The 23,290-nt window shown below is 39.6% G+C and overlaps 1 protein-coding gene across 1 annotated transcript in view; it reads left to right on the forward strand.

The window, feature by feature from the left end:
• T265_14877 (hypothetical protein) overlaps positions 1–23,290 on the forward strand; it is a gene marked incomplete at both ends in the record, with an annotated part of 73,512 nt that overhangs the window by 39,245 nt on the left and 10,977 nt on the right. Inside the window, one exon of the mRNA XM_009175637.1 lies at positions 2,308–2,382. Coding sequence (XP_009173901.1) covers positions 2,308–2,382 — 75 coding nt within the window. The remainder of the gene's footprint in view (positions 1–2,307; positions 2,383–23,290) is intronic.

The following is a 23,290-nucleotide window of genomic DNA, read 5'->3' on the forward strand; positions in this document are numbered from 1 at the left end:
GAAGCGCCGAATAATATCACCGGCTTGATCTGGGGCAGGAACGTGAGAACGGACCGCGTTGCAGATGGAACTGAGTGGGACATCTGCCAAACCAAGACGGTCGAACCAATCAAGGCCAAGGAGGTTCAGTTTGGCAGCAGCAACATAACATGACCCAGTGAATGTCGTTCCATTGAATGAGAAACAGCATTGCAGTTCTCCAGAGAGCCGCAGTTCACCGCCACAGGCACTGATGGCGGTTCTGGATGAGCGTCGGGTAGGTGGTGGCCCCAACGTATTCCAAAGTGTCTCCGATATGATCGTGATGTCCGACGCAGTGTCCAACTGCAGTTGGACCGGACGTCCATTTACCAGGACAGTGAGGAACTTCCGTTGTGACGGGGCACTGACTTGAAATGTTGCAAGCAGGCTCAAAGCGGAGCCCACCTGCTTGGAAGTCTGCGGGCGTGGGTGCTGCTTGGATGCGCCATGGGATGTACTGGCTGGGCGTGCCTTGCAGTATCCGTCTTTGTGGCCAACGGTCTTGCATTGTCGGCATCGATGTTGTTTGTAGGGGCACAATTTGACAAAGTGCCAAGCCCCACAGTGCCAGCACGGGGATGACGGCTTCCTCTTCTGGACATTCTGCTGACTTGATTGGGCATTGCCAGAGCGCGACGGACCAGAGGAGGACAGGCCAGAGGTTTGAGAGCCAGGTGGCTTGGAGGCCTGGTTAACCGCATGAACTTCGGGACCACCTTGGCCCCCAGATTGGACCAAAGTGGTGTCACGCTGTAGGTTAGTCAACCGTTGGTATTCGTCTGCAATGGCGTTGAGTGTCAGCGAGGGGTCTTGCTCCAGTCGGCTGAGCAAGCGCGTCCGTATGTCTGCGAACTTGGGAGATTGGAGGCTGCATATGAAAATCAGGGATTTGAACTGGTCAGTTGTGAGCGACTTCAATTTGAAACGTTCGCATTCGCGATTAACAATGCCAACGTGTGTCAAAAAGTCATCTGACTCGTTCATAACCAACTTTAGACATCGGTACCGCGTGTTGAATAGAGACGACCGTTCCCCAAAGGTTACCATAAGCGTCTGTACGGTGTCATCGAATGACCTGTCGCGTGGGTTCTGTGGCAGGATGAGGTTGCAGTACTTGTCCAGCTCTGCCGGGCCAAGTTTACGAAGCAAGAGCCGGACTTTCCATGCATCGTCCTGCGCAGCGAGATCAACTCGGAATAGGTCCTCGTAGCGGCGGAACCACGTCTCGAACGTAACGTTAGCGTCTGGATCGTAGTTAAATTCCGCTATGCTATTCGCAATCGCATCTACCTGCTGAGCGAGCGCTGGATTGGACGTAGCACTACTAGCGGGAACCTTTAGCTGCGTAAGCATCTCGATGAGTTTAAGCTGTTGCTCGAGTAGGGCCTCTACTTTCGCAGGATCCATTACGAGTAGAACGAAACACCTCGTCGCCAAATGCTATGTGTCGCAATCGGGTACGACCAACGGATATACGCGACCTGAGAACGAGCGCACAACTCCCCAGCTATGACGCGAGCCCAACCACTCCTAGCGCAGACAGAGGAGAAGACCAGACCTTCAGAAGAGGGCCTTTACTGCCTCAACCAAAGGCGAATTACAGCGGGAACAACGTCGTATATATATATCGAGCGAACTTGGGAGCGATAAGTCAGCTAATGCACACAAAGTATAGCTGCCCAATAGGAAAAGAGCGCGATCTTTACGGATTGAGATGCAACATGGCGGAAAGGACGCGAAATTTAAAATTTCAAAACTTTTTGAAAATAAATTGGCAATAACTCGGAAAATAAGCAGTTTTTGGGGATACTGACATCCCCAACAATTCCACATTCCACCCGAATGCCCACCTAGTACTCAGTATGCCGAACTTCAGCTGCACCAAGTGTTAAGCATGAACGGCCTTCTATGCAAAAGTTCACCTAGCGGCTAGGATCAGCCCTTCGTCGCCAAACGAACATATTTCGGTGCATTTCGTTACCGGAGATAATTTCTTTACTTTCATTCAGGACCCTTTCAAAGTTCTATCACGTTTTTCCAATGTGGATTAAAACAACCTAAGTCCTATTACACCTGATTACCGGAGAAGCTATACTAGGCATTTTGTATTTTTTGGAACCCATCGCAACAGAACGGCAACGTCAGGGTTATTGTGTTCTTTCTTTTGGCATACAAACAGTGCTTCAAAATCTCTGGCGCATGAGGTTACATCCAAGTCAAATTGTGCACTTGAAAAAGGTAGCCTCCTAAACTATTTTCCTTAATACTTGCTTCTCTAATTCATAGTGAGAGAAATCACCACGCGGATTACAGTTGGACGTTCGCAAGCCCTTAGTATGAGTGTGAACGGTACCGAAGGAGGTAAGCAGGTCATCATCATTTCCCCGTCTCGTGATCACAAAATTATCATCACTGTATTACCGTTAGCTACGTTGCGAACATTCAAAGACTTCGGTAATTTCCAACTCCAAATATTTCGGAACAATATTAATTACGGTTAATGCAGTAGGGGAGCTCAGATCAACTTGTCCATCTACCGGTATACGTTTCTTTTGAAGGCAAAAGAGTGGGGCGTAAACATAACTCGCTGCTCGATGGAGTTACTTGCGTTTTGGGGGTGGTGCTCAAAAATAAGCTTTAAACATTTGAGCATGGCGACGTGTTGCAAATTCATACCGATTCATGGTACACTCCTTACGGTCACAGTTTGTCAACAGCTGTTTGATTGATTGCGCCAGAACAAGAGGATGAACGTTCAAATAAGAGTCATGTGAGTGTCCATTCTATGAATCCCGCAACAATCAACAACTAAAACAAAGCTGTTCAACAGGTTTCAAGCGTCTGTGGTGCTACCTGGCTGGAAAGTTCTGACAGACGAGCCGGCCGACCGACACAACAAACGTACTTTACTGGGTCGTCGTTTGAGGCGTCCGGCTTTCATCTTACACCACTCAAAATGTTCACCTCCTCAGACGTGAAAATTCAAATACGTCCAGCGTTAGCTGATGGGGTAGTGGTGACAGTATCGCCCCGCATGCCGCGCACTGCCAAGTATTTACACTGTTGATGAGCGAAACTCGAGTCCAGCGCTTTTAAAGATCACGAGAACGATTGCTCAAACGAGTGTTGCAAGTTTGCGTTCTACTAATGTGAACGCAAGTATCTCCTAAACGTGAGTTGAGGAAAAAACGATTAAGGGCCCTTGGAAACACCCCATGTTCTCGTAAGAAGTACTTCGTAATTAGTGATGGCTTGACCGCTTGGATCAAATTTCATCGCACCGTTCGGTGCGCGATCGATGAAATTGGACTTCAGATCGCAAAATATGATAGTGTAGTTCTCGTTTTACTTTAAACAACCCGGAATCCAAGAGGATCAGAAGCATATCAATTCCAAACTGGGTAATCATCATCTAATTCGGCTCGAGTTCAAACGGTACTTAAGACGGCAGTGTGAATAAGAACGACTAAAAAAAACGATAAAATGCAACTGATTTACCTGATTGTGGTGGACACGTACAGACTCTTGTAAAAGATAGATCATAAGATTTGGTTATCAACTGGAAGCATCTCGATCCCATGTGCAGTGTAGTAAGGTCATTTATTTCTCATGCCATTTGGTCTTTTGGTCAATACTACTAAAATGTTGATGGTAGGTAAACTAGTACGAAAGATTGTGAGCCAATAAGATTACATAGCTTTAGACTAAAAAACTCCTTCAGAGTATAAATACAGTTTGCTCACCTGTCTGTTCGCCGAGTTGCTTCACTGAACATGATTTTCAAACTAGCACGATGCATTGTACTTCTGACTATCGTTCAACTATTGAAAGCTGAGGTGTTTCGTAAGTGACTATGGTACTGCGTTTATTTTTGTTTATATTTATGTCGTGCACTACGATGTCTGCGCACGAACTATCTAACTGTTCTCATATATCAATCTGATAACACATGTTGCAGGTGAAGTGAGCAAAAAATATACTCAGGCCGCTTTCAGCTACAAAACCCAATCTACATCTCACAGTTGTCGTTTGAGCCCGCCTAAATTTTGCTTCTTGCTTGCTCGTCAACTGTCTGCCTACTTCGTAAAAGGCTCTACGACGTCTACCTAGGAATTTCTTGTGCGCCACATGCAAAGACTTGATTTGAGATCCAAATAGATTTGATTCACGAAATACGTGAATAAATGACTCGTCATCTGTGAAATCCGGGCGTCAGAGCAGATTTAGCAGACAGATGATGAGTTCAAGTGTAAACCAAAAATTTTCAGCCACTATGCAGATATATGCAGTAATGTGAATCACTGACATCACTGAATGCAAAAATGCCAACCAGATTATGTGGTGGAATCCACTTAGTTGGCTCAGTACTCCAATACACCAATTTAATTAATAGCTGTCTGGAGACCTACGACTGGTTCTTTGTCACAGGCCGAAATGCAGCTAGACCATTGAGCACGGTGTTTTCGCACTGAATGATCTAAGCTGTTTCTATTATTCGACTGAGATCCATGTAGTTGATTGATGGTTGATGTCTATCCGGTCGAATTTAACCTACCGTAACAGAATTCCACTATTCGATAAGTCAAGTGAATAAGTCAAGTGTTCTTTGGTCACACTTCCACACTACATGTCTATACTCAGCGGCGGTCAAGCGTTCGGCTGTAATTGTACTTGTAATGGTTAGTGTGTGTGGGCTAGTTACCAAAATATACTGTTATATTGTATCCTTCACTACGATCAAATGGTCAACCAACAATGCTACGCATGTATTTTCGCCAGCACTTACCGGCTCGTTTGTGACCTCACAATTTCTTTCTGTTTCAGTTGATTTTGAACCCTGTAAGTCCACAAATGAGTATTTCTGGACGCCAAGCTTGATTTCAAATCGATAAAAGTTTGTCACTTTTGGCGAAATAGACTATTGTGTTTTTACTTATAGAATTACTAGTGCTGAATAGTGAATTCCGCACCGCATTATTTGCTTTTACCGTGACCAACAAGGTAGTGTCTAAATACTGAACGACCAGACAACCCAGGTTTTCTGAAAATAGGGTAAGCATAAGGCTGGGTCTTAAAATAACAAATATTTTGTTCGGTTCTAAACGGAGATATATTCCTCACATTGACGGTTGTCCGCGGGAAACTAAGGGATCATTTCATCTAGAATGGGTGAAAGCTTTGGCATCTCTAAATTGTCCAGCTTGTATGTTGTTTTGGTCAAAAGTGTTCTTGATTGTTTTCCCAAGGCTTTCTTAGTCGACTTGTTTGTTTCTGGAAGTGTATGCTAGATACTGTTTCGGTAGAAAATGTAAACACTTATCAAGAAATTCCAGCATCATTTTTTACTGAATGTTCTGAAATCAAGTCTCAGATAAATTATTTCTGAAATAAGCTTTGAGAATGCCAGTCTCGCGCCATAGATATTGAATTTGTTTTTGATCGTGAGTTGTGCGTTTATTCTTCCCTAGTTTCAATCTCATATGACGGTTAGTTTTGATATTCAATTTGCCTGCTATTTCGGGTCTATATTTAATATAATTTGTGAAAAAAATGTGTTCAGAAATAACACGGAGCAGCTGGGATTAGGCGGTTAACCAGCCTAATCACATCTAGTAGACTAGATTTGCGTAGCAGCTGACGAATTTTAACAAAGCCAGGAAACGACAGGCTGAAAACTTCTGGAAGTTTTCATCTGGATAGAGGCTCCTTGTAAAATATTAACCTTTAACAGGAATGCGTCTCCCACTGTTTAGGATGCTCTATCGGATGCGTCAATCTTAATCAGGATCAATATATAATATACGATATAAATGTATTATAATATACATATAAAATAACATACTACATAATATCAATATATAAGCTTGTCCCAATTGGACGTAGGAATTTTACTTAGTTTTTTGCGGACGGACTAAGTAACTGGTGATCTGAGTGTCTAGGCAAGTCTGACGTTATTTGAATTACTTAGCATATTCATTACGATTGTTAACGTGGCGGACTTATCAACCTGCACCTATTTGCATACCAGTTTGGTTTTGACGACAGGTTCACCTAAAAGCTGGCTGAATCTCTCATTTGTGATGTTCCTAGGAAACTGAATATGCCAAACTAGGCCGCCTCATGTTTCGTCTGGTATGTTATTCGAGATATCGCGATACACGTTATAGAACTGATGCCCTATCCACAGGTTCGCTGTCCGAGTCGTGCACTGCGTCTATACGACTGGTAGGGTGTTTAAAACTAATGCGCGTAGACTAAAATATAACTCAGACTGCACAGTTTGAGGGCTACTTTTTTCAGCTTCATATATGTGATACAGCAGTGAAGAGATGTACTAAGTTGGACCTTCTTATTTCGACTACCGTTTCTACTCCCAAACTCCCAAAAAGTATATACAGTATACGATTGAAAGAATCTGAGGGTAATGACATTCAGTACGCTGAGGAATAGTATTCTTCGACTGAAAAAAACATATGATAGCCCGGATATAGATAAATTTACAAATGTAAACAGGAAATATCTGATATATGTTAAGATGAGTTTACAGTGAGTCTGTTAAGCAGGAGTCTTGTTTCCGAAACTGTTCTCTTTATTAACTAATTCAATGGTTTGCATTTACAGAGTCCTACTCCACAACCTTAGTTTTTACCTATAATTGTCTGAACAAAAAAGCTAGGTTTGTAGGAATGCTAGATTTGGCAGCAAAAGCCAAGCGCAAAAGACCACTGTTCTTTATATCGGGTGTGCCGCTCCGCATTTGCTTGACACTGAAGCTCTTAGCATGCTATATCTACGACGGTACCAAAATCGATATACTGCGACCGATTTATGTTGAACTACTGCCAGCAATATTTCATTCGAATCTGTAAAATATGTCTAGCCATTGTGTGGCTCGCGAGCTGTCTGTAACATTAGTAGATCGGATGCATATACGACACTCCAGTAACAGTTACTTCTCGCTGTGGAAATTTTATCAATCATTAATTTTGCTGAGTATGTAACTTACGGTCCCATCTCCTCAAGTCTGCACGGGCTAAAGTTCACTCGTGTGAACCGCTAAAGGCCACTGCTGCCATAGTACCAGACAACCTCCAAATGGTAAAATCCAGTGGGTTTAAGTAGAACAAAATGCTTTTAGGATCAGCAAACTGGGCATTTTATTTCCACACTGTATTCTACTCACAGTCAGCTTTATGCGTACAAACAGCCAGCGGTTGTACAGATAGTCAAGCTGGATCGCAGAATACCTATCACAAATACTATATTACCAGGCATGAGAGCTCTAACCTCTGAGTTAATCTGATTAAGATTAGTTGTTCAAATAGTCGGCTGGTTAATTTTTCTAGTTTACTCGTATTGGTCCATACAATTATTGTAGATGTGTTTATCTCAACATGTAAACCATATTACTGATCACTCAGTATGTCGAATCAGTGGTTTGCTCACAGCTGACCTATAGGTCATATACTGTCATGCTTGAATAGAGAGTGGCACCTCTACTTGCCGGAGTATGGCAATAGGCGTGTTTTCGGGCTCCGATAGCGAGAAAGCGACAATCTGTGCATGCAGATTTAGCTGGCCAAGTGGCCTGAAATTTGCTGTCGTGCACTTAAGTGGGGGGTAACTATAGGCGTCGGGTGTCAAAAACAGTGCCTAGAAATTTCTTGGCCTAATTTTCTGCCAACCACTCCGCAAACTAAATGAAACACAACCGCACAGATTGCTGTTGGTAGTTTCATATTTCCTAGGAAAGGTGTATTTTCTCATTCTTAACCGTTAGGTAATTCCGATGTTGATGAAAAGTGACTACGGAAGGATACTGAAGACAAGTGTTGGTGCGACATGGTTGGTCAGCAATCGGAAAAAGTTTGGTGAAAATTCCATGAGTTTATGTGCGAATATATGCACAAATTCTCCTTTTACCTAGTTGAGTGGGGTACTAAATCGGCAGAATTTTAAAGCGGACTGGAAAACAATCAGAAAGATTTCTTTTGACTACGGAAAAGAATCAGTGATATTTGTCTGTTCAAAATATTTATTGGCTGGCATAGACGTCTATGCCATACGACCGATGTACTGGGGCTTTTCTGAGTTTTTCATGAGGATTTCTGTGTTTTTGATAACACGTCGGTTTTTGGATAAGTAAAAAAAATTGCTAGCTTGTCCACTTATATTATTCAGTACTTTTCAGTCAGTATAAGGCTCTGATTCTTCTCCAAGAGGAATTAAAAATAATATAATATAATATAATATAGTGTAATAATACGTAAAATATAAGTATACTATTCGCCTTATGAAGTTAACTACACGAAGTCGATAGTTCTCGTGTTTTTGTTGGGCCTTGTCACAATCCTCCGGAGTTTTTCCTCAATCGAACATGTATTGACCGACTTAACACAGTAATCCTATTCGTGATGCGCATGATATCCTCATGAATGGCCCGAGGAATTGACAGCTGCACAGGGTTTCGGTATTATTGAACATTTGTACTCACTGTAAAATTAGTGGCAACTGAAGAGAAAATTCAAGACACATTGCCAATTAAGTAGACGTGGACCATCCCGGTAAATGATTCCAGAAACCACTAATTTCATACATCTGGCTTGTGTGAACCTTTCTTGTGATGGGGCTTAGGTGATTGAAATAAACAAAATAAGCTTACGGTGGCTACACGAACGGAATACTTACAAACAATGCTATTAAGAGAAGACTCCTCAATGTTTGGTGGCGGATCGTAGTGGCCCGGCAACTTGTAAACCTACTGCTTGTGTACCTTGTTATGTATGAATAACTGAACGCTTTTCTGCACTTGATGTGCAATATTCTTTGCTAACAACAAGGCTATCGAGAGAAAAACAATTGACGAGTCTCTGCATTGCTGCCCGTGAAGAACACCTGGTGATGCGGTACTTGTTCTTACGTATTATTTCTATCGTGAGACTGCGAATTGTCTCGATTAGTTGATCCATCCCAGATAGGTTGGACGGTATATTCTATTGATGCCTGTCCCCTGTCAAGTGAATAATTTATTTTAGTGCTCCATTTCCCTGTCCGAAGTATTGGGAATTCAGAGATTTTTATAGATCGACCTACTTGACGGGGTGACTGCTTGTACAAACAATTAGTTTTTTTTAAATTCTGCTTCCCACTAGTAACTGTTTGCACTTTTTTTTTTACCTTGAAGTGTACCAGTTCTGACGTGTGGCTAAGGGATTCTCCGATTAGTTTTTGCAATGAAGTTTTAATTTCATCCATACTACTGGCTACTGTACTAAAGGGATGCCATCCAAAACGACAGAAATGCTCCGAATTTGGAATATCCTTCAACCTATTGCCGGCAACTTACAATTTAAATGGATTATTCAGAATGAGAACAGGCAGGACGAAAATAGGGCTTTCGGTTATCCGTTTGCACATGTTTGTCAGTTTTTGTGAATGATACTCTCTCATTGTCAGTTTGGGTACACATATTTTAAACTGCAGATTTGTTTGTGACCGTTACCTATTTTTGTTGGCTTCAGAAGTTGCGAAAATCCGTAATCTTGGTAAGCTCAATTTGAGAACAGATGCTGCGCGTAGAGCAGCGGAACAACTAATAACGTAGTACAAATTTGGCCTCGTAAATTGTATGTTTTGTGATGTTTTAGTTATTATCTTGCCCATTTTGCTCGCTCAGTTTCTGTTGTATGAGTGATGTGCGTAATCAACTATCTTGCACAGTTGTGTGAAAAAAATCATCATTAATACCCCACAGAACACCTCCGCAATTTAGTTTTTGGAATATGTTAAAATCAACTGATCATTTCTAAAATGTGCAAATATGCTGTTTGCCTTTCAGCCTAGGTTGAATAAGTCCAGTCCAAAGGGACTTCGGGCGGTTCGGTATTGTCTAATTAATTGTGTGCTGCAAGACTACGTCAAGTGGGGTAGAGGGACTTACTGACACCCGTCCGATACATATGTGACTCTAACACAAGACATGGTAGGTGGTTATTCGCTCCAACGATATTTTGCCCGGAATATTGTAACTTTGCCGCAAAAGGAAGCGTATGGCGACCTGAAATTGGTTGAAAACTTACCAATCAACTTGTGCAACCATAATGTGGTGCACCAAACGTCATAGCAGGAGTTTTCAGAAAGAATTGCTTGATGTTAAAAAAGATAATTTTGAGGGTTGTCAAACTTAATGGGGTTGGTTAGCGGTTGCGCGTCAGTAACTCGCCGTCATCAAAACGTGCTCAACTCATTTTATGAGGACGAATCTAAACCAAGAACTTCTATTTCTGTGAAAACAAGGTTCGTTTTTCAAGTTTTGTGGAAAAATCCATGTAAATTGTGACGTGGGGAAATTACAACCGCCGTGAAAATAATGAGTGCAGTACGATGGGGGTCTATTTCTACAGCGCTTCTAGGCACGAGCACGAAACTTATGCGTTGTCGAAATGTAATCTCGGATGAAAAATTGAGTTCACTTAAGTGATTTAGACCACGGAAGGGTTTATTCCATCAAAACACTTTTGGAGCAAACTGCCGGAGTGTCAGCACATCGGTTTATTAAAAATATGTGCATATGAAAGACTAACGCGTGATATAGATGTAGAGATTCCATACACAGCAGTTGCATTTAGATTCTTGAGTAAAAAGAGTCGCTTGTCTCTGTTGTCAGGGAGATCGGCAAATTATGACGTTTGATGGAGGAAAACTTAAAATTAACACAAGTCTTCTCCATCCAACTATTCGTAGGTTTACAAATATAAGTTTTCGGGAACTGCAAAATAAACGGTGTTGGACGATGGTCAACCTATTAGATATTTTGATATGATTTGAAAGCTACATTATGGGTTTTGAGACTGTGTCATTCCGTTTAAAAGCTGTTGTGTGGAATATTTACGTTTGCAGTTGCACACCACAAAAGGCGTGGTAGAAAACTAGTAATCTGTGCTACTGATTTTCCAGCATACAAGAAAATGTCATCAGGGTTAGAGGCATATCTTAGAGTAATCAAAATCGCATACGTACGTTAGTTTTAGAACGTAGGGGAAAGATGCAATTAGTGTTGATAGTTGATCAAACTAAAGAGGTTTATATTTTTGAAACCACAATTATATTGAGAAATTTATTCATAAAAGTCTCATTTAAAGTGCAATCAAACCTTTCAGCCAACAGTGAACTGACAAATCATTCAGAATGAGCGGAAACCTGCTTACGCCTTCGCCAAAAATTCGGACTTTCCTTCAACACTTTTGAGGGGCATTGGTGAGGAAATAGGGTTTGCCGGTGTGCCAAACTGTTGTTAGCTCGGTAAATCAAATACCACTTTGACAAGTTTGGCATAATTTTGGGCTTAAAATAAGATACAATGCTTTCGTGGCATTGAAAATTGTCCCGATTGATGGTGACAAAATAGGCTGCCGGAGAGACCTTCATGAGTTTCGGTGTACATGTAGTGATTCGACTAGATAGCTGGGTGGACGATATAACTTGCCAAATAATTTCAGAGGACGTGAGCGAGCAATTATATACAGTAGATGGAAAATTAACTGTTCTGGAACAAATTGTACAACAGTTGCACTATTACAAATATGTTCTACTTTACACACAAGCAAAGAAAACAAAAAATGAAACAACATTAGACTGTTGGTTCTACTGACTGTTTTTGACGCGTGACTATGTGGTGATAGAAGTTAACTTTAAAGCCTCAGTGTTCAGTGGATTCAACCATAAGCTGTATAGCTCATATATTTGCAGAGCAAATGTCCTTAGGCCGAAAATTCGTTGGTTTAGCCTGATGTGCTCACATTAATTGCTTTTAGACTTACGTTGCTTTTTATCGACATGAGGTTGAGTTGAGTCGACAGTATAGTTCAGTTACTGTTTATTGTCAAACAACAGAGGAAGTGGATTTGAATACAATACGTAAGTTGTTGAAATATACTCATTTGCATAACAGCTGGTTCTGACGGGGGACTCACAAAGAACCAGCCTAAACAACCATATGCGTACCAAAACACAAGCACGTGAAAACTACGGCAAAACAGCTGTGAATGTTTCTGCGCTCCGAGGTTCGATCAAACCCCCGGCTGTGCTGCCATTCATATCGCATTGCATGAATTGATAATATCTGTGGCTCAAAACAAAACGTATGACTTGGTTTCAATAGCGGACAGGAAATTTATACTCATAGAAATTACGCTGATGCTCATAGATTTTTCTTCAGGAGGGGGCGAGGTGTAGCACTGCTTGAGAATGGGTGTGTCAAATTCAGAGTTATCATAGGATTATTTTCAAGTTGTTAAATCTACACTTAAGATAATTTGATCATCAATCCCGATAACTGAAACTTGTTAACTCCATGACGATACCCAGGAACAATGGAGGTGTACTCTTATACTTCATTTTGCTGGGCTTTCTCTAAGACAGCAAGATGACGTTTATCGGACCCGCAAAGGAGACTTGCCGTGTTAAATATCAAATCTCAGTTTTCATGAAGTCACAATGAGAATTTAGTATCATTTGGCTAAAAACCATGTTGAGCAGAATACTGGATAATCCCACGAGCATCTTATATTTACTGAAGTAATGCGTGCTGAAACGACACTCTTTTTCAAGTTTTGGTCCGAAGAGATGAAATTACGTTGCCGTGTTCACAGAAATATTTGGCGAACTGTGGTTGTAAAAACACCGACAAACATATTTTCAGTCCTTTGCGAGTTGTTCGCCATATGGATATCAGGCGACAATCTAAATGATCAATCAATATTTTCACAACTTATTCTTTCAGTTACTCGTAAGAACCAACATTATGGAGAAATGTGGAAGAAAATTCCAAGCTTCCTGGATGGAGGATAACACCGCATTAACATATTTAGATTTTCAACCTGGCGGCGGCATTTGTTGTAGTGAATAAAACCCTTCATTTGCTCATTTATTTGAGCATTAAACTAAAGCACTGTAAAGGTGGTCATGTGTCAACATTTGTGCAAAGTATTTCAACACAATACGCGTCTTATTTCTCCTCTCATACTTCTGCATCATACAACGTGTTTTTTAATTTCTGTCAGCTACATTAACCGAAAATGGTTTGTTTTGTTTTGAACACTTCCATTTTGAACTTGATGTGTGTATATAGAGTGTGGAGTTGAACATGTGGCAACAAAATTAAGATCGCTAAACTTTATACGCACTCTTAAATGTGTAGCAGATGCAGAGCAAAAGTTATTCGCTTAATTAACACAGAGAATTATGTGGTTTTGTTGTGCATAGTGCAAACAGGATGGCTGCTGTTCTGCGTTTTTGGCATCAGTAATTGCATAGCGTGAGACCACATGCGAGAGTCTGGCAATGCTCACTGTGGACCGCTGACCGTTTTTTGACATGAAAACTGATCCATGGCGAAAGCTGGTAATTTAGCCAAATATGTCACTCAAATTGACGTGGTAATTTACGGAATATTGCTAGGGAAACCACGTCTTTTTCCGAGCGCCGATAAAATGTAGAAGGGGTTTTTATCGTAAGGACCATAGGATCTAAATGATTTCCATTATTTTCACCACAACTATAAAACAACTTCAGCGTATTGTTCATGGCATTGAAAAGCAACCACCTGTAGTGAATATTATTTATGAAAAAGGTGCGATGTAATTCAGCTCGTGAACTGTGGTCTGCTCACCAAATTATTGGCACATACTAGGCAGTAATGTCTGGAAATTTAGATCGTCGCAACCCGATGACTCTTTCAAATAACACGCAATCAGCTTCCAAAAACGGTGATGTTTCAAAGAGAATTCTTAGTAGTGTCACCGTTTCCGTACGAACTGAGTGGTTTCCATCAAACTCTACTCAAGTTGTTAAGCTACTTCTGCAAGCAAATCCTAGTGATAAATGTTAGGTTTCGAACAAAGCAGATGGTAACTGGATGATTTGTGCAAACTACTCTCCTATGTTTGGTGTTTCCTGATAAGCTTACCTTGTTCCCTACATCTAGTATTTAAAAAGGATCTAGTTAAAGGTAAGCCTAATTTAATGATGAATAAATTCATGTTTACCTATACATTTGTTTAACTTGCAAAAACCTACTGTCCTCAACAATCAGTAATCCAACATTCTGTGGGTATTTTCTACCGTGAATTGTCAGAGTGGAACAACAGTGAGTTATTTTGCAGACCAAGCAATCTTTGCATGCCATTTAACAAATTGCCGTTCAAACTAGAGTGGTGTGGCTTTGAACAAACATTTAACAAACATTCAAAAACCGGGGCCCCAAAAATAGCGTTTGACTGAACAAGCATACCCGTTCTACATCACACCAGTTGCTGTTCTTTAAAACTCCGCGGAAAGCCTGGAAGTTTCATTTTTGATCTCAATGGTTAATGTTTTGCAACCCCCAAATTTTCAGTACGACAATGCAAACATCGTGTGTTTTTAACCGTACGGGTCACATGGTGCACTTATTTATTCTTGTAACCTCCTTCCAGTTGCATCGGAGCACTACTCAAATTGTGCTATAAGTTGTAATATAGGAGCGTGATTACGACAATTTATTCTCGGTTACAGGATATAATGGTTACATGAATTTGGGTAAGTTTGTCTTGGTAAAGAGGCACTTGCAAACTATTTTTATGACTGATGAATGATATTCAATTCTGCATGCACAACACATTGGAGTGGCGATGGTCTTCTTTTATCCTATCATCCTGGTTGTGGGTGATACACCTAGTTTAGTTTCATGGTAGTAAGTTTACGGTCACTACAGACTGTCATTAACCGACAAGATGGTAGGATAGATATATGCGTCTGCAAAATTCAATATTGCTTAAAGAAAAAGCAGTATAAGTTCCTCTTGAAGAATTTTTAACTCCGTAAGTGGAACTAAAATGAATGTAACTTCAACCATACTCAAGGTTTTCCAGACATTTTGCAGAAATAGTCACATGCCTGTTACGGTGGCACGTTCGGAACGGCGTAAACACTGTACCATGTGAAAAACTATTGTTACATTAATGCTCTTCAATGGCTGTAAGCTACCAAAAATAATTAGGGAGAAGATCAGTTCAAAGAATATGGGTTACAAATGAAAAAATAACGCAGGCCAAGTTTTCCCAACCTAGCTACTCATATTCTTCAGTCAAATCCTTGGCAGAGAATTCCCCTTACAGTTTGGTTGGAACGACACTCAAATCACCAATATATTTTTGTTGTCAGAACTGTGACAAAACCGCCAAAGGGTTTAGTTTGAGAAACTCGGCCAATAATCTTGGCTCAGGATTTCGTAAAGAACAAAAATACATCCAACAATCCCTTACAGTAGCGAGCAAAATACTATGGCCTAAGAGTACGTTGTAGCACTGTCGCCCTATTTAAGGAAAGGTATCAGCAAGGAGGTAGCGCGAACACACATTGCAAGTGCATACAAAACTTAGTGGACGGGGCTATCTGTTTTTATGATGAAATTGCACGGTGTGGACTTGCTGAATAGGACTGTGAAATTAAAAGGGCATAATAGAGACCATATTATTTAGTTCCCAAGCATCTCGAATTAAAACTGTTTAAGAGGAGGGTTAAAAATTCTTATTTTAAACCAAAGACCGATGAAAGTTTGGCTTTGTACCTTCTGGCCTTGATTTTAGAGCCGAAATAACGTCTAAAGTAATCAATAAATACAAAAAAGGAACAACTCAAAACACGAAACTTGTCTTTCTAGTACGTGAGGCGCTCGAACCTCCAGAACACCGCATTGAAAGCCAGAATAGTCCTTAATGGAATGAAAAAGAGCGGATACGCACTGCAAACCGATACGTCAAATCAGAGTATGTACTATGCGATAGATGGAAGAAAGGTGACAAGTTATTCCAAGTTAATTTGCCGGCGAGTTGATTGTCCGATGAGGGTGAGCATTTTTGGGGATGAGAAAAAAATATTTCAATTATCGTTTACTCGTTTGGAATAACCTAAATATATTTTTACTGTTCAGGGGTGTTAATAATATAGCCAACCGCGGTACCTGTAACACAAAAATGAATGCATATGCTTCAATCAAAAGATTTATTACGAATAAACCGAGATCTTGGAGTGGCTTGTCACAGTAAATCTGTGTGAAGATATTTTCTATATGCGTATGAAGTTAAGCCGTTACAGGTACGCAGCATTCCAACCGTTCCTAAATGTTTTGGCACTCGATACGATTGTTTTGATATTTTTGTAATTTCAGTAAGGCGCTGCCTCGGAAATCGTAAGTTCGCAAAGAAAGACAGGGCTTTATAGAATTCAATTTTTATTCATTTGGCTTCATCTCTAGTCATCTACTTTGAATTTTTGCAATATCACTTTTGCTTGTACAACCTCTAAAATACCAACAAAGCAGTCATGAAATTTTGAAAAACTCTGTAAGGGTAGCATGGAACTGGGGGGCGAATTTCTGGCCAAGCGGCTGTACAGTTAGCTCATATGTACAAATTGTTACTGATGGCACTATCTGCTAGAATCCTGGTTTTACTAGCTTTTGACAAACTTGGTGGAGTTTTATAGACAGGTTCGAATGTCAGTTTACAATCGTTTTTTTCTCATCAAGCAAGTAGGAGAATAGTAAACCAATAATGTCATATTAGTGTCGCTGAGAAATCTGCCGTAATGCGTTTGAAAGTTAGTTGTAAGTCGTTGCGTTTATCAATCTATATGTGCCTTCAAATTTTTGCAGTGTGAATTTGGCGAATACGAGGGACGAACCAAACTTCGGCAGAACATGGCATCAGGCCTTTTTGCAGAATCAAATATCCATTAAGCCTTCTTAGTATCACCATCAAAATACGAAACGAAAGACATCTCTCATGTTGAAGAAACTTTCATCCGTAGTTACAAGTTAGGACATAATCTATGTCCAAGTGCGAGGTAATAGAAATGCTGATCAGTTGCTTATGACCGAACACTGTAGTCTGGTTGCTAGCCTGAGGTTTTATGTTTAAATCACACTAGAGGTTGATGAGACGCATAATGATGATGCCTGTTATCAAAAATCAAACACATCTGCAGTCATTCGCAACTTTGCGGCACAGCTTGAGTTTACCACATATCAGTGAGTAATGGAACAGTTGGATAACACGTGATACTCTTTTTTTCGCAAAATTCTTGGTTTAACTGGGTTTAAACTTCAGCTCGCAGGTTAGCTTTGGTTCTTTCCACTTAATAGAACGCATTTTGAGTGATTGACAAATATGGGCTGTACATTGGTAGAAACTAATTAACTATCAAAAATGTAAGTTTGTTGCCTAAAATCAAAATAGTTTACCACTTTATAAAAGAGAAAATCTACAACTAAGCAAGTAGGCTTGGAGTTGGTCTTGCAACTTGCAGTAATTATTTCACAATGATTTAGTACATGGAACCAAGACTTTTCATTGTTGGCCACAGGTATATTCAAGGTCTGAGTATTTTATTCGGAGGGCAAACTGCGATAATATTCCAAATGAAAATAGACTGCGGAAATTGCTGTGCTCTTATAGGTCCATCGTAAACAAAAATTCGTAGAGAACAATGTGACTTTGGATTCCAATCTTTTCGGCACTGATGGGCTATATAAACCATCCAACAACAATGGATGGCAGAACAATGTTGCCGTTTACTTCAAATATTAGAAACATGTTCTTACTTGCGTCGAATTAGGATCGAAGTGGCCTTAATACATTCTGCATTTATGTGCCACTATCAGTGCTACAACCCAAGTTGTTAGAATATATAATCATTCTACTTAAAATAAAATCTAAACACATGAGATTTAACGTTTAATTAGATAAATATAAAAGTAGGCATGCGAAAGCTAACAAAAGTAATAAAGAACAGCTCTCATATAAATTAATCTTTGTATTTAATTTTTGCTACTTCAACTCTAAGGCGAAGCATGTGAAGAACAACGTAAGTGATTACCCTTATAATTTAAAAAAAGAAGTTTACCAATTCGCCGAAGATTAATAAAAATCACTGTACACAGTAATGCGTAACATAAGATCGGGTAAGTTCTGAATAGATTACTCAATCTTTTATTAAAAATTATTCATAACGAAAAAAGTTGAATGAACTAAACATTTTACTTCAACTTTTCAGTTGAAAACGCACTCCCTCTAGTGCAAAAAGCAGCTGGCATTTCTAGGCACCATTGACTAAGTTAATGCAGATTTTTCAACTTACTAACCAATCGGTTGGAGTAATTGCAAGCTAGATGTTGGGAAGAAAGACCGTATGCAACTCAGTTCAAGAGCACGCTTAAGTAGTAACCTATGAAAATATTTGTGGGAGCTAACACAGACGAAAAACCAAAAAAAATTGTCACACATGTCTTTTGGGTAACAAATTTAATTTCCAACTGACAGCGTGCAAGCACAGTGACCAACTGAGGACGAAACTTCAACAGTAGTTCCATTTTCTCCAATATTCTAATAACATTTGCAGAAGGAAAAGCGATGATGAAAGACCGTACGTTCATCCACTTGCTTAAGGTCGGTGTGTGATAAGTGTAATCGTTAAATCAATGTGTCATACCGCCACAACAACAATCTAATTTTTACATTCAGTGCATCCTTGGGTATTAAGAGGTAAGAGTATATCAACCTACATTCTACAAGAGAGCAAAAATTGTTTCTCCAATTTTTTCACACTAGACACAACTCAACCAGTTGTGTGACGTTTAACAGAACCTACAAAATATGTCGTTGACACAGATGAAGACCACAGAGAAACGATATCACTTTTACGCCCCTATATTTTTTGAGCAGCGCCAGTACTATGAAACACGGGATCATTTGCAAATGCGTGCGATAATTGTCTTTGGAATACGAAAAGCATTATTTTATCACATAGAGATAGCAGTTGATAGTTGATGGAACATAAAACCACTTGCAAATGCGTAAAGTAAATATCTGATTGTGGAATATTGAAACATTGTTTTATCGAATAAAGGAAGCAATTGATAGTTCAACTTTATTTTTAAAAATCTTTTCATCAAGCTGGAAAGGGAATGTCAGCAAGTATGTATGGATTGAGTTATTCTAGCAGCAGGTTTATCAGATTCAAACATTATTGGTTCATATGATAAAATACACATACTCTGTTATTTATTTACAGCGGACAAAATCATTTTTCCAGGTAAACTGAAGAAAAATAAAGTGCATACATGACCATATCCTTTCACCAGAAAAATTTCCTAACCAGTGTTAACCTCTTCCCATGCTTTCTATTTTATAGTAATCGTAGGGTTCGCTATGTGTAAGTTACTGCTTTCTAACGAGGTTTGCAAACTTAAACACCACTTACCAAATTTCTCCATCAGTCTACTCATATTTCGAAAGATGCTTATTGCAATGCCGTGTTATCGTGTAATTGTGCTTTGTGTCCAAAAACCTGCTGAATCATTTGATGATTTTAACATTCTCAAATTTACGAAAATTGCCGGTTGAAATTCTGGGGCAAATTACCGTGCTACATTAAGCTAAAATTTTAGTTGTCCGGCTGGGTCGTGATTGGGGATATTTTATAAAATTTCCTTACATTCCTTCGCGCAGTGGATGCTATGTGGAGGCGTAAGTAGTTTATAGTATAACAAATGCTGTATATTTCCAAAATTTGATATTTTCCCCAAAACTTGACATGAAAGCGAGTTGATTTTGAGCACGTTTGTTGCTTTACAACAAAAGTCTAAAACCCTTAACAAATGTTTTTTTTTCAGTAAATGTATGCCATCGCCTTTCAGATGGCTTTTAGGCCAACGGTACTCACAGAGAATTGTAACATGATACCACCTATCTGCTCATTTAGTCTGGATGACTTAAGCATTCCAGTCACAATTCTCCTTATTTCCGAAAACTCATAATATCATACTAGTCTATATTGTGATGTAACGCCTAATGAAGGCCTTTAGGTAAGCTGTCTGATTAAGGTAATCAGCTTGCCATAATGTATCTTCTTACTGATGTTAAATTTTGCAGTGGATTTCTGGGAATATGAAATAATATATCTTGTTACAGTTGGCAAAATTTTTTCGAGATGATTACATAGCAGATTGGTTTCCACAAATGACAAATTAAACATTGTGTTATGTTAGGTCAGCCTTGCATTTCGTTCTACGTGCAGTCAATGTGCTTGACACAGACGACCTATAAACAATAAGTTAATACAGCGCATTGTTATTCTCCAAAAAATATAAACAAAGAAAGTGATATGGCCTTTTAAATAACGTACCTATAGTCCAGCTGATGACGCAGACAATATGGAAGCATATCAAACACCAACTCATCTTTTCCGTCCCAAAAAACAAAAGTTAGAATTTTTTAAACCAGATTTGTTAACCCTGGGAACCATATCAAATAATTTCTTGCATGATTTAGGTGACAAAATATTTGGTAAACACAGTATGCCGCTGATTAAATTGAACATCCTATTTTAAAAAACAACGCAGTTGATTTTCATGCCCGTTTTTCTCCTCAATAATTCTGATTACACGTTGAAATGCCTAAACTGACGGAAGTAAATGGCGTAGGTTTTTGGTTTGGCTGATGCGTGGTTTTGTGGTAAGAGCAATGAGCTAAAGAAGCAAGGTCTTTTACTCGGTAGATAAATCTATAAACAATTTTCGTCAGAGGGTTAGAAACCTTTGAAGCAGCTTTTTATCCAATGCTTATTTGATGCATCCGGTATTTGTTTTGGAAGTATCGGAATACGTGACAACACGTAAGCAATTTTTGTGCAACATTTTTAGCAGATTGGATGAAATGGGTCTTCATGTAATCTTAACAACACGGTATTGATTGCAGTGAATAAAATGCCATACACTAGTCAGTCAACCTCGGCAGTGCAGTTTTATATGCTTTGGCTTTATGTAGGTCCAGTTTCCTTAAGCTTAATGTATGGACAAAGAACAAGTTTACTAACCAAGCATACAAATATTCATGACCTTGTAAACTTCTGATTGATCCGTCCAGCCATCCTCCTGGTACCACAACTCTGGTACAATTAAGAACGAGAAATGAAATTCGGTAATCCTGCTCCAAGTTTTGTTTGTAATAATCGGCAGACACAGCAGTGCTAGCTAAATAATATGAACAATCTTAAGATCGAATTTAGGGAACAAATTTAATTCCTGTTTTGTATGACGTAAATATTGATATGAGCTTCGCTAGCAATGTTCCTTCAGGGTTATTTTATAGCCGGAAAAATTTACCAGCTCTTTAGGTGATGATTTTATGGTGTTCGTATGAATATCATGTGATGCATATCTTATACGCTTAAACGGATTTTCAGTTGTCAACACACCGGAGGAAAATGGGGATGTTTTCAACTTCAGGTGGCGTGTATATGAATCTGTACGCTAGCACCATCTGTGACATAAAATGCACCTTTTAGATTCAGGTAGTCGGCTCCTTAACACAGTTACATCCTGAAAACCACGCGATATTATTCCCACGTTTGTAAGACGAAGTTTTTTTTAAGTATGATGAAACAAATCAAGCTGGTTTCGGGAGTAATGAAATTGAAAAAAAATACAGGTTCAGCACCACAGTAGATGACACACAACTTGACGTCGAATTATTCCGGTAACAAGCTTGTTGCCAAACGTCTAACAGCGTATGTAGTGGTGAATATAAATATCTAAGGTCAAAACAAGAGAATATGCTACAAGGATTTCTACCTCCTTAAGCGTTTGCGTCATTATTTTCAAAGAAGTTTCACAATATGCTTCTCGAGTATCCCCGATTTAAGGACTCAGCTGCAAAAAAAAACAGAACAGGACTTAAATTACTATATACAAGACGAGGTGATAAACGTGGTTGCAATTGCCAGTCCAGATGACAGGGAGCCCCAATCGAACCAAGAGCTTTGAATTCAGGATTGGATATACTCACAATCCAAAAAGCGCACTGTATTCCGCACATTTCATTTATGCCAGGAGGCATGTTGGATAATTGTCACAAAAGCCCTGTCTTGAAACGAACCTCCTAAAATCTTCCGACTTTACGAATTTCCCCGAACCCTATACTATGGTGCATCGCATATTTCGGAATAGTGAACACCCTAGTTATGCTCATCGAGCCATTTATAATGTGTCGGGCCGACATCAAAAGTATGCTGATAGTAAGCTTTGCATTCTACTCCGTCCTTCACCAGAAACATATCTGGCCGAGATTTAAAGAGGCTTGTCGATTTATCTAGAACTACTGTATCCCGTATGACACGTGTGTGAGATGTACCAGGGAACCGTCTGAACTGCATGTGCTGGCGAGTGAAAAATATCAACAACAGGGCCTACAAAAGGCTTCTGCTAAGTCGCAGCACAAAAACAGGCAAAATCTTACCGACAGTACTTTTCAAAAGCCTGCATTTAGCTATTGTGTTTACTGGCAGTACATTGTTGAACATGTGTATCTCAGGCACTACATTTTTAATACCTATTTTGTTTTGTTAATATATTGCACATTATCAAGATATTCACATTACTTAAAAGACACCCACGTAATTCAAGTGGCTTTCTATTGCAAAACCATCAAGCAAGCCGTGTTAAAGGTGAGTCATTGCGTGAAGTCTAAATTTTGGACCATGAACCAAACATCGGAAATTTCGACTTCCTTAAGTAGACCACTGAATTCGGTAGATTCCTCATTTCAGAAGACAATAGATTGATCTTGGCCTAAAGTGCAGCACATCAAATAAACTGAACTTCTACAGCGCGTTTCGTTATTTTGGCGACAAAGTACGACATTTTAGGATTTGAGCTACGGGTAGGCATTAACACTGGAAAACTTGTACTCTGACTTGGTCCACCATACGCATATGCACAGAGAGTGCTAGCTTTATTTATTATGAGCAGTTGCTACTTTCGCGCAAGCTGGCGCACTTTAGGCCTACGTTTGATGTAATTGTGATGGACATCATGTTGCACAAAACTCACGCTTTCCACAAAAAAGAGTTAAACTAATCTCTTCTTTTGGCAAACTAATGCGGTTCAGCAATATGCGTAAAACTGGCTTAGTTTTTTAAAAACAGCAGTCAGTATTCCTTCAAAATCAACTGCTGGATTATCGTTCTAAGAAAGCGTCGTTCGCTGTACAGTTTCATTGTGTGTAGCCTTGTTAGACGTACGCTTTGTTCATCGAGTTGAAGTTGAAAGAGCAGGTTTGTTGATGGTAGCGGTAAATGCCTGAAAAGTATATCCTCCTCAGCTTCACACGCAAATAAACTGTGCACCACCCAACAATATGTTTCTAGTGGACTTATTCCTGTTTTACATAGA

This window comes from Opisthorchis viverrini (assembly GCF_000715545.1).
Source record: "Opisthorchis viverrini unplaced genomic scaffold opera_v5_285, whole genome shotgun sequence".
In the NCBI taxonomy this organism is placed as follows: Eukaryota; Metazoa; Platyhelminthes; class Trematoda; order Opisthorchiida; family Opisthorchiidae; genus Opisthorchis; species Opisthorchis viverrini.